Here is a 12,596-nt window from a genome sequence, read left to right as displayed (position 1 = left end):
GCAGCCTCAGCCAATCGGCTGGCAGCAGGGGCGGGCCGACCTAGGGGCACTTAAGGTCAGGGCAGCCCTTGGCTCGCCCCTTTTCCTCCTTCGCAGCAGCTGTGTTTGAGTCATCAGCTAGGAGAGTCATCACAGAGAAGAGCCATGAGGTTTGGAGTCGGGGGGGGGGGTCTGGTTCCTTGCATGCCTTTTAACTTTAAGAGGCTAGCGTGCGCTCATTGCTTTACTGCTTTGAAAACCCAGGCATCCAGGTTTGCCTTGCTGTGTTCTCTTTTCCGTGTAAACACCTACATTTAACCTTCTATTCCCCCCCACTCCTGGTGCTTGAGTTGTTTGTGCCCAGCACGTGCCCCCAGCGAGGTCTGAGTGTGAGTGTGGCTCCATCTTTCTTTCTCCCTCGTCTCCTCGCTTTCCTTCCATTTTGGCCAGGATGCTTGTATGTTTTCCCCTCTATTGCCCTTGCCTGTCCAATTGCATGGCTGGTCTGGGTGACTGAGTGGGTTTGCCTTACATTTAATTTGTTGGCCAGGGTGCTTTTGTGTTTTCCCCCCTCCATTGTCCTTGAGAGCCTGTATGGGACAGCTAAATATTTCTGCATTGCTTGGGTGGGACCTGCTGCAAGGACTGGGAACAGGGAGCAAAGCTAGCTGGTTACACTGGCTCATAGATGCGTCTGATGCTGCTTACACAAGGAATTTTTAAAGGCAAGCTTCTCACGCCAGTAGCTGTCAACTGTTCTTGCAATGCTGCTCTCAAAGATCTCAGAACAAATAAAAGTTGTCATTGTTCTGGCATATAAAAGCTGAAGTCCATGAATGGTAAAAAAAAAAAAAAGTTTGCAAATGTCTGCTTATTTATTTTGCTTGCGTTAGTTATAATGGCAAAGGAGTTATATAACACACCAAAACCCTATTCCCTCGGAACACTGTTCGGCCTCCCTCTTGCCTCCAAAATTTCAACAAGCACTACTGACATATTTTCAGATTTTTACCAACACAGGAGCTAGAAAACTCAAGATTTTATTTATTTATTTTTAATGTGAGACCAAAACTCAGGTTGACAAAGCTCAAAAGAAATGCCTAAGATTTGTACACTGACACCCGGTCTTGTAGAGGGCCTAGGAACAGAACATCTTGAGCGGCAAAATAGGCTTGTATGTGCTGCATATGCAATGTTTTGCATATTGCAACTATTCTGGTCAGGGCTCTCAGCCAGAAAGTTCTCGTGCACTAGCACTCCCTATTGCCCAAGTGCCATTCAGGCTTGTTGGGCCTGGACAGAGAACTACCTGACGGGACTTCTAGAGCATGGGTGCACAACCTTTCAGAATGCAAAGGCTACATACCAGCCATGCAAAAGTCAGATGTTTCTAGGCACCCACGCGCCCACAGATTCAGCCTCCGTCCAGGCAAGCAAGAGGCATTATTCAAGGGCATGTTCCTGCCAGGCAGAAGCACTCAGAGAGGGTGCAGAACAGGACTGGTGATGGGTATGGCCAATGAAGAAGTTGTGTGGCACAGGAAGAGTCCTGTGGCCCAGATAGGGAGGTTTAGATTGGGGGATTTCATTTTCAGCAACCAGGCCCAAGGGACTGCCTCTGCAAGATTCTTATGGTGCTTACTCTGTTCCGTGCAGACTCATGTTCCATTAAGGCGTACAAGCATCAGAGAAATTTGGGAAGGGATGACATTCAGTTCAGGCCAGAGTATAGTCAAACCTCGGTTGTCGAACGTAATCCATTCCAGAAGACCGTTCGAGTTCCGAAATGTTTGGCAACTGAGACACGGCTTCCAACTGGTTGCAAGAGCTTCTTGCACTCAGGTGGAAGCCGTGTCGGATGTTCGGGATCCAAAACGTACGATAACGGAGGCATTTGGAAACCAAGGTCTGACTGTACTGGGAAGATCTATGTTACAATTATGATTATTTATTAAACTTATTAGTCACCTTTTCTACAAAAGCAGCCCAAGGCTACTTCTAAGAATAAGGAAACAAGCAAACAAACATTAAAACCAGCAAAGGAAAAATATAAAAGATAGGCTTATTTTTAAAAGCAGGATTAAAACATCCCACCCATTCATGGAGACCACAGATAATTAAAAACCAAAGGCCTGGTGGAAATGTTTTTGCCTGGTACCGAAAGGCAAGCCTCTCTTGGGCAAGTATTCCGAGAGAGAGAGAGAGAGAGAGAGAGAGAGAGAGAGAGAGAGAGGAGCCAGCCATGACTGAAAAGGCTCATTCTCATGTTGCTATCCTGCAGACCTGTGGAGGGGACACACAGAGTCTCAGATGATGATCACAAGTCCAGGTTAGCTCATATAGGGGCCCTTGTGGTACTACGATCCTCAGCCACATAAGGCTTTATAGATCAAAAGCAGCACTTTGAATTGGGCCAGGAAATTAACAGGTAGCCAATGCAGTCATGCCAGGATTAGTGTTAAATGCTCAGACCGCCTTGCCCCAGTGAGCAACCTGGCTGCCGAATTCTGCGCCAGCTGCAGTTCTCAATCATCTTCAAGGGCAGCCCCACATATAATGCATTGCAGTAATATAACCTAAAGGTTACCAGAGCACAGACAACAGAGGTTAGTCTATCCATGTCCAGAGAAGAGGTGCAGCTGGACCACTCTTGGTGGAATCCATCCTTTACCTGAGGTGCTACGTAATACGGAGTGAACTGCGGTGTCATCAGGTCACCCTGGTCCACCTTCGCAAATCCGAAGTCACACAGCTTCACTGGGGCATCCTAAAGGCAAGCAGCAAGGGACACCTGAGAGACTGGTTCAATCCCAATTTCACCCCTTTCCCCTCGCGCACACATTTCACACTCGGCAACAGAAGCACAGCTTCTGCGAGAGAAATTATGTAAGAACTGGGGGTGAGGGGCAGGGATCACACGGGCGCTGAGGGCTGTGGTCCTGAGTGGGAAGAAAGGGGGGAGGGGTAAAGAAGCTAAGAGGCAAGGAGTTTGCTGGCTGAAAGGGAGAGGACAGAATACCGTATTTTTCGCTCCATAAGACACACTTTTTTCCTCCTAAAAAGTAAGGGGAAATGTGAGTGCGTCTTATGGGGTGAATGGCACTGCACAGAGAGGGAGAGCTGCGCAGCGCCCCTTCAGTGAAGCGCCTCTCCTGGCTTCTGCCTTAGCTGCGTGCAGCCTCTTCTGGACAGAGAGAGCCTTCATCCCGCTGCCCTGAAGAGGCTTGGCATGGCTATCCCAGAAGCCAGAACAGCCAGAGGCTACCCCAGAAGCCAGATCCCTCTTGCTGTTCTGGCTTCTGGGATTCAGAATACTTTTTTTCTTGTTCTCCTCCTCCAAAATCTAGGTGCACCTAATGGTTTGGTGCATCCTATAGAGCGAAAAATACGGTAACTAGGGAGCTGCGAAATGGTTAGAATGGAGGGAGGCAGCAAGAGGCCTAGGAAAAGAGGGCCAAGGCTACAGAGGGGTAAAGGGGAAACTCATACAGGGCCCAGGGACAGAAAGGGCTGCTGCTGGCCGGAGGGACAGGTAATGTGAGTTTGGGGCAAAATGAGAGTGGCCATTTCACATTCTGATTTGAACTAACCAGCAGCATAGCTGATTTAACAACACCAAAAGTAGCAAATCTTCATCTTACCAAAGAATTATCCTTGAAAAGAAGGTTCTCAGGCTTGAGGTCTCGGTGCGCAATGTTTAAAGAATGACAGTGTTGCAAAGCCAAAGCTATCTGGAAAGAGGGCACAAGGAGTCAAAACACAGTAACCAAAAGGCTCTCATTGACATGATGGCATCTGCACTTAAAAAAAGAAAAGGAGCACAGTAGATACCCTCAGCACCACCACAGAGGGTGTCCCTTAGAATGGCTCAGGAGGTCAAAGGAAAAGCAGCTGGAGATCTGGGATGGAGACACAGCACCACAACTCTTGACTCTGGGCTCAGTCTCTGTGCTCTGGTTCTGAGATCACAAATCTCCACCAGATCACCCCCACCCATCCTACCCTTTTGCATGTACTGGAAGACTATGCATACATGTGGGGAATAAAGACAGATCCTGAAAGCACACTGCTAAGGGCAGGTGGAGCATTTCTTCAAAAGGGTTGTCTGAGATCTAGCAAAACAAACTGCTGAGCAAACGGCAAAGAGGGAGGTTTACTCCCGGGGCTGGGGTGGGGAGAGGGCACACATCCAGCAAACAGCTGTTTCTGCCTTGGCAGGCTGCTTCTATCAATCAAGCCATCCATCCCAGCTTGAGGCAAGCAGCATCTACACAGCAAAGGTTCCTTCTGTTTTTACAACACAGATTCTCATGGTTTGAGGCAAGCGAGTTCCATTGCGGAGGGTGCAAGTAGGAAATCAAAGCAGGGTATGCAAAACCAGGCTTAAGGCGGCCTGCTGCTTGGGCCCTTGGGGAATGTTTTCAACTCCTGCTTTCACCTCTCTGGGTGTTTAAGCTGATGAAGTGCAGCAAGCATTTCCTAATCTTCTCAGCAGACCTGAGCAGGGACCTCTTTGCGTTCCTGCAGAGCCACAATGGGGGAGAGGAGGGAACACCACAAAAGCCCACCTTGCGACAGTTGGAAAAGTTGTGCTTGAAATTGCCTTGCCTTGACCCAGGGTCAACCGGAAACATTAAGAGAAAGACACACACACCCATCCCAGCTTGTTGCTAATTGCTTTCAGTTTCCAAGACTAAAGTGTTAATCCGACTTATTAAAAAACATTTTCAATAGTACAATTGTATCTCAACAGTGGCCCTTCATTTGCTGTTAACAGGCCAACTGAATCTCTGAAGTAATTAAGTGATTAGGTTCTGCTCAACCCTGATGTTTATGTGCAAGATTTAAAAGATGAAGGCAGGTGACAGAAGATTTACTGCCTTGTTTGCAACTTGCTATGGGGCCAATCACCAGCTCCAGCCATGGCTGACCACGCAGCAACCACAGCAAACCACAAGTCTACTATGAAACACAATGACTGTTTTTGAATGGCAGGCCGCTTAGAACCAGAGCAGGATTAAGGGCACCATTTAAAAGGTGCAAGTTGAAAGCAAAGATCCTTCCACCTACGTTCAGTGCTAACAGTTTCAATTTTGTTAAGGGCAGATTTTGAAATTAAAAAAAATAAAAACCAAAAGGTGGCCAATTTGTTCTGCAGAAAATGTCAGGCTAAAATGCACAATTAGCTCCAAGAAAGAGAAAATTATGTAAATATTTTCATTAATATAACAGGTAGCAGGCCAGTGGGCACACTAAATCTTCACAGCATTCTTTTCTGAAAATTGAGGCTGCCGATGGTAAAAGCATGGAGTGGGACTTGAAAAAGCTGTATATATGGGCTCTGGAATGGGAATTACTAGAAATTTTAAAAGTTGACACAAGAACCATGATTTATACTTCTGTCCACTCACAACCAACCTTGGATAAAACCAGGCACTCTTGAGCTAACACCCCACCCTTCTCAGGATAGGCAAGGAACAATTCAGACAAAGTCAAGCATTTTTAACTTCCACAGATTCTAACTGGAAATGTGATTAAAGTTAAAAAAGGTAAAGGACCCCTGACAGTTAAGTCCAGTCGTGAACGACTCTGGGGTTGCGGCACTCATCCTGCTTTATTGGCCGAAGGAGCTGTCCGCAGACAGTTTTTCCGGGTCATGTGGCCAGCATGACGAAGCCGCTTCTGGCGAAACCAGAACAGCACACGGAAACGCCATTTACCTTCCCGCTGGAGCGGTACCTATTTATCTACTTGCACTTTGATGTGCTTTTGAACTGCTAGGTGGGCAGGAGCTGGGTCCAAACAACAGGAGTTCACCCTGCCGCAGGGATTCGAACCGCCAACCTTCTGATCGGCAAGCCCAAGGCTCAGTAGTTTACACTACAGCGCCATCTGCGTCCCCATGATTAAAGTTATCTCCCACTAAATCAACAGGACGTACACATAAGAAATCATAGGATCATAGAGTTAGAAGGAACCACAAGTCATCTAGTCCAACCGCCTGCAATGCAGGAATCTTTTGCCCAAATGCTTAAATTCAGCTGTATTAATATTCTAACTACATATATTTAACCTTGTGTTTCTGAAAAGAAAACATCATTTCGAAACAGTATTTTAAAAGTAGTTGTCAACCTGCCAAAATGGATGGAACTAGATGGAAATATAAATGTTATAGCATTCACAACCATCCCTTTGGGGCATCTACCAGCAAGACTCTTTAGTGAGTCTCCATCACATGCAAGTTGGAGGCGAATTTAATGATGCCTTTTACCAGATCCACAATGAACAGAACTCTGCTCAAGCAGGATTATTTTAAACAAAAAGCAAAAAACCTTCGCAAATCTTAGAATTTAATGTTTCTCCAACAAGTTACTTTTCTGGAAAGAACTCTCCCTGAAGAAATTATCCTGTGTTAGATCAGAACAAAGCACTGCAATTACATTGCGATGAAAAAGTCGCAGCAGAAAACACACAGAAAGAACAAAAGGTGGATTCACGGGTAACACTTCATTAGAACAAGAGACAAGGCACCTAGAGACCTCCCGCCACCCCAAAAAAAAGGTAGAGAGAAGAGGTCACCCTGTCACCAAGGCATATAACCATATTCCTTAAAAAAAGACCAGCAACACAAATCATGACAAGAGATAGGAACAAGCAACCACATCAAACATGAATACAAAAAATACACGTTCGTTCCCAGAAGGGAAACTGATTTATTCAGCTTTGTGCTACAGTATTTCTCAGCCTGCTATTCCTTGAGGACCAGACTACAGTCGTACCTTGGTTTTCGAACAGCTTAGTTCTCTAACGTTTTGGCTCCCAAACACCACAAACCCAGAAATGACTGTTCTGGAAGCCGTGCTTTGGTTTCCTGACGTTTTGGAAGTCGAACGGACTTCCAGAACGGATTCTGTTCGACTTCCAAGGTACGGCTGTACTAAGAAAGGGCTGTCTCTCTTTGGATACTTCATAGGACCCAAAAACAGCTAGTTCTTCCACTGCTCAGAGACTGCCCACATCTCACAAAGGTCCAGGGGTTTGAGTTTCAAGACTTGCTCTCACAAACTGCACACTGGCCTGCTCACTAGGGTTGGGCCTACATGGATCTCCAGAGTGTGAAGAACTGGAAGAGTCTCAACTGACCCAAGACCATGCTTCTGCCTTGAATTAGGGGACCCTGTGCTGATGACACACTTCGTCACTCTTTCTTCAAAGGCTTTGTAGCGGCTATGATAGCAGGGAATTCATAGCTATGTTAAGTTTACCCTGAGTAAAGGGCCCACGGATAAGAATTTCATTAACATCTAACCCTATCCCTGTGATTTTTCTTCTTTATTTAAGAAGAAAATTCTTTATTTCTTTATCTGCATAGACTAGAAATCCCCAAAATTGCGTGCTGCAAGAGAATAAATTCAATGTTTCTTGGAGCTCAAAGCATCTGCCAGCAAAATAAGCTGCTTCCTCCATCCTTGGACAAGTCATTGTTCAGGCCTTGCTGCCTGCCCATCAGCCTTTGCTGGAAGCAGGTGATTATGCCCAACCTGACACTGCAAAATCACCTCCCATCCACCCAAAGGAGGCAGCCCACTCAGTCTTTACATGAGAAACTGGTGTCGGGCAGACCTCCTCTTCAGAACAGGGACCTGAAGAGGCAGGTTTGGATGGGCTCTGTTAAGGGAAAATAATTCTTGTCCTCATACACCCTAAAAAAACAACTTTGGGAGTGCAAAGGATGAAGTGTTCCTCCAGTTTTAACTCAAAAAAGAGAAAGGCTGTCCAGGAGATCATAACAAAGCAGGCAATCTTCTGATTAGATCAGAGGGTTGTTTTCTTAAAAAGCTTGCCGCTTGCCCTCCCAGTAAAATTGTCAGTTATTTTATGGGCTGTTTCCTCCCATGCTTTTCGCTTAGACAAGGGCGGGGTGGGTGTTGGGGGTGGGTGGGGTTAAGTTAAGAACTTGCCTGCTTTGTTACTTGGCTTGCTTGCTTCTCAGTAAAGTGCCGATGTTGGCTGATTCTGTGAAACAGTTCTCCCCCTTCCATCATCTCCATTACAATTAGGAGCCGAGCCCTGTTTTAAAAGTATTCCAGTTCGTTATATGAAAAAAAAAAGTCAAAACGTTAATAAAAACTAGAGCTAACACCCCACACTTCAAACCAAGGCAGGGTCTGAGACAACTTGGCTCTATTGCCCAGTTCAATATTAAAGAGAAGGTGATCAGTTTAGGATTTGGGAATTCCAGCGAATCTGTTCTTCTGGGCATCATTGAAAGAGAAAACTCCCGGAGAGTGGGGAGCAAACTGGAGAATTTTTCTCCAAAGGAATATGCACATTAATGCTACCATTTGCCAGCTGAGGTTTGTGCAAGCTTGTGGCAAGTGACAAGTCAAGACAGCTCTAGCTCCTGTTTACTTCTGTGAGGCTTGAGCAGGAAAACCTCCTGGCAGGTCTTGCCCTGTGATCTTTTGCTGTTCTGCCAGCCTTGATGGCACCCAAGATGCATCTGAGATGCTTTGCCTTACCTCACAAGAGCACTAGTTTTTTTTTAAAGAAAGCGGAAAGCCATCGGCTATCTCAAAAAAGGGCCGCTATCTATGCTGCACACACCCCAACGTCCTGAACGCTGGGAACCAAATGGCTAAGAAGGAGACCAGCTGCAAGAAAGAAAAATGTTGACATATTCTGAACAATACGTTTGTCACAATGGAAAGGAAGGCACGCTACTATGAAAGGGGTGGGGGGGACACGAGACATATGGCAAGTTGCAGTTTGCTTTGGATAAAAGGCGGTTTTTAAATTCCAGACAGAATTCCACACCGTCGAAGCCTGATTGTAGAAAGGATGCGGTCAGAAATCAAACCACCTTGCCAGAGTCTTACCTTGGACTTGACTCGTGAGGGAACTGCACACTGTTCGCATAAACTTCGATGATCTGGACAATATTGGGATGTGTCGCGCACATCATGTGCAGCCGGACCTGATGGAGAAGAGAAGACAAGTTAAAATGCAGCCATGCTCATCCGCCTGTCTCTTTGCTTCTCCCCCACCCCATTTTTATACCCCTCTGCCTGCGGGCAGAATTAAAGTCAGCCTGAGGAGCACTGCCCCTTTTGAAGTTCTTACCTCTGATTCTTAAGCCCATGAGAATCAACTTAGTTTAGCAATGAGGGAAGCACATCAGCCACATGCTCAGTTCTTTTTCCAGTTTATACTGGCTGCCTGGCATGTTCTTGATCAGCCTTCCCCAACCTGCTCACCTCCAGATGTTTTGGAGAAGAGCTCCCATCCTGGCTGGGACTGAAGGGAGTTATACTCCGTAACATCAGGAGGGCAGCAGGCTGGGGGAAGGCTGCCCTTGCATGCACGCCAGTATTTTTAAAGCCAAGATAAGCCCATGCTTAGCCTGGGGTATAGGGTAGAATCAGGCAAGAGGCAAAGGAGCACGATTGTGTTGAGGAACAACAAGGCAATCAAGGCTGGTTGGCAGAATGCTAGGCACACGTGGGCGCTGGCTGGCTAAGTCTGCAGAAGACGTCAGGCAGGCAAAAAACAAGGAGGATTACAAACAGGCAAGCAAAGTAGATACAGCAAAGCAATGTTTGCCAAGAGGTCCATCTGCTCTGGGAAGTATGTGGAGCAGCCTGCTAAGCAGCCCCCCCTGCTTCCTTCTGGTGAGGTGCTCAGAAGCTGGGCTCAAGGAAGCTGATCCAAACTGCAGGGCTTTCAAGGGTCAACAGGGCAAGGTTGAATAACTTTCTTGACGCAGCAGAGTTAGCCAAGGGGAATTGAAGAAATAAAGAAATGCCTCTGAGTAACTCACCACGAGCACCCATGTGTGGGTTCGTCAGAAATCTGGGACTACCTCCAAAATTTCACCCACATTCCAGCAACGAGTAACAGTCTATGGGGGAAACTGTGAGACAGGAGCAGCCCCGACTCCGTAATCTGGATATCATTGCCTGCTCCACTTCCAGGTCTGAGTGGGGGGTTGATTTTCAGCCCAGCCCAGCCAGAACCATCACTAACATCAGTACGGGTGGAGAGCAATTTCATCAAGCTTCCTCCTGTGTGGAATCTTACTGCCATTAAGGCAGAACCAGAGCAAACCTCAGGTATGGAGTGAGGAATTCTAGGGCATAAGGCATATATGGGCACCACAATTTTAAGAAGGGTGATAAAGGGTCTGGAAGCCAAGTCTTATGAGGAACGGTTCAGGGAGCTGGATATGCTTAGCCTAGAAAAGAACACACTGAGAGGAGATATGATAGCCATCTTCAAATATCTAAAGGGCGGTCACATGGAAGATGGAGCAAGCTCGTCCCTTGCCAAAGTCACCGACAGATAAAAATGTCTTCAAATTGTGCCCAGCATCACCAAGGAAGTGAAATGCCCACAGGGTAGTAGTTATTTATTTTTATTTTTTTAAATGCATTATGCTTTATTTTACATTGTAAGCCATGCTGGTTTTATTTGACATGGAAAATAGACAGAAAATTATTAGACAATTAGGAAATCACAGTGGCTCTAAATAAAATAGCAACCGTCCACATATATTTAATGGGGTGTGTTAAGGAGTGCTTCTTACTGCTATAAATTGTTTTAGGATAACTGAGTGGGCAGGGGAAGAACACACAAGTGGAGCAACAGATCTATAGAACATTTTTCAAGAAGAGTGGACTATACCTCATTTCTAGCTTTAGGGCGATCGAGAAGGATCTTCAGTGCAAACCGTTCTTGAGACGATTTTTTCATGCAGACTCTGTCCAGATAGCAGCAAAATCATTTGGTTAGTGGGGAAGCTATAAAGAAGCTACCGACATATGAATGAATTCCTCATTTGAAGACAGAGTCTAAATCCTTCCCAATCTAGACTCCTGCATTATTCCCACATTAATGTTTGGAGATAGTATGTTGGGAAACATCCCTTGAACAGGGCACAACATCCTGCCTGGAAGCCACGGCATCTCCCCACACCTGATGAACATAGGAAAAGTCATTTGATTGGTCAGAACCCAAATATAACCCCTGCCTGATCCATGGTTCCTAAAATAAAAAAGAGCTACTGGGGCCACAGCTAACTTATTTAAGTAGCTGGATTAAAAAGTGGTTTATACTCCTATGCATGAGCACAAAAGCAGTCCAAAACAATTTGGAGGTGTGTGTGACCATGTCTGAAAGTCACATTTTGTTGTGATTAAACACATAGGAGAATGGCATTTTAGTGCATTTATTAAAAAAAAAAAAACCATTGTAAAGGAGTCCTGTGAACTGCTGGAGTTATGTACAGTTTGTGCGAATTGAGGATGGGAACCTTATGCAATAGTGGGACAGAAGCCTAATAAATAAAAGCATTAAAGATGTGTTACAAAATAACTTTGTTTTGACACAAACCGAAGAAGAAATGAGCGAAGGAATATCCATTTCTGCTCACAGCACAATTAAAGCATTCAGTATTTCATTATTATCCTGAGAGTTTAATCACAGCAACAAAATGCATCTTCTTACCTTACTGGACCACTGATACCAGCTCCCAGCTTCTGAGTCCAGTTAATATGGTATTCTTCTAAAATAGAAGTTTCCTGTTTCAAAAGGGAAAAGAAGAAACATGGAACTACAGCATCATCTTTGGAGAGCTCAGGCAGAGCCCTATGTGATGCCAGCTGCAAATCCTATATAGTGTAATACAGTTCCGTATAGTATTGTAATTATATAAAGAGCATATCCACAAATCTACAATACCAATTTGTTCTGTTCAGTTTATATGCTGGATCTTATTTAGCTGTAACTCTAGCATTTTGCTGTTTATGAGACATGTACAATAAATGTGGATATATAATAATTAATTGGGAAGGGGGAGGCAGCAGGAGAGAAGGGCAGCAACACAGGCAGGCAGCATTATGTCTTTTTGGTGCCATGTGATGACCTCTGTCATGGACTGGTTGGATGCAGAGGAGTGGAAGGAAGATCCAGTTGGGGAACAAAATGCCCAGGGATTGGGGGGGGTGGGACGAGTGGCCAGAGGGAGAAGTCTGGGAAGAGGAGGTGCCGGAAGCCGAAGAGACAACTGTGAGTGTCTAGTTACAGTTGGTAGCTGTGTTTGTCTGCCGAAGTTGAAACAAAATAAAAAAAATCCTTCCAGTAGCACCTTAAGAGACCAACTAAGCTTGTTATTGGTATGAGCTTTCGTGTGCATGCACACTTCTTCAGATACCAAGAGTATGTGACAGGGAGAAGTCCAGAATCAGAGGCAGAAGCTGCAGCAGACGAGTGGGAGAAGGGAGGCCAAGATGAGTCAGGCTGGTGAAGAGTCACAGGTGTCTCCCCCTACTGCTGCAATAGATCTCCTCCTCCCTAAACCAGAAGAGGGCTGAAATGGGCAGAGCAGCAACAGGCTTCATGTAGGCGCAGTTTCTGACTGCGTGGGGAAAGCGCTGGAGAGGAGACTTAAGATGGCTATGGGGAGGCGGTGGCTTTCAGTCTAGAAAACTGATTCATGGGGTAAGACCTTCTAGGGATGAACTGCTGTGCTCATTAGACCTGACATCAGCCAAGTTTGTGCAGTTCATGTTTTTGCTAATAAAGACTTAATTCCAACTTTGAATGGTGCGATTGGCAGC

At 45.7% G+C, this 12,596-nt stretch overlaps 1 protein-coding gene across 2 annotated transcripts in view; it reads right to left on the bottom strand.

The window, feature by feature from the left end:
- Positions 1 to 12,596, bottom strand: part of MAPKAPK5 (MAPK activated protein kinase 5) — a 32,144-nt gene that overhangs the window by 15,757 nt on the left and 3,791 nt on the right. For both annotated transcript variants that reach the window (XM_083629505.1, XM_083629506.1), the window contains exons 2-7: positions 11,485 to 11,558; positions 10,663 to 10,738; positions 8,859 to 8,956; positions 7,937 to 8,049; positions 3,621 to 3,706; positions 2,651 to 2,746 (exon numbers count right to left, since the gene is read on the bottom strand). In XM_083629505.1, coding sequence (XP_083485631.1) covers positions 2,651 to 2,746; positions 3,621 to 3,706; positions 7,937 to 8,049; positions 8,859 to 8,956; positions 10,663 to 10,738; positions 11,485 to 11,558 — 543 coding nt within the window. The remainder of the gene's footprint in view (positions 1 to 2,650; positions 2,747 to 3,620; positions 3,707 to 7,936; positions 8,050 to 8,858; positions 8,957 to 10,662; positions 10,739 to 11,484; positions 11,559 to 12,596) is intronic.

Source organism: Podarcis filfolensis, assembly GCF_964270895.1.
Source record: "Podarcis filfolensis genome assembly, chromosome: 8".
NCBI classification, from domain to species: Eukaryota; Metazoa; Chordata; class Lepidosauria; order Squamata; family Lacertidae; genus Podarcis; species Podarcis filfolensis.
The sequence above is the reverse complement of the archived record's forward strand: the minus strand, read 5'-3'. Positions and strand labels throughout refer to the sequence as shown.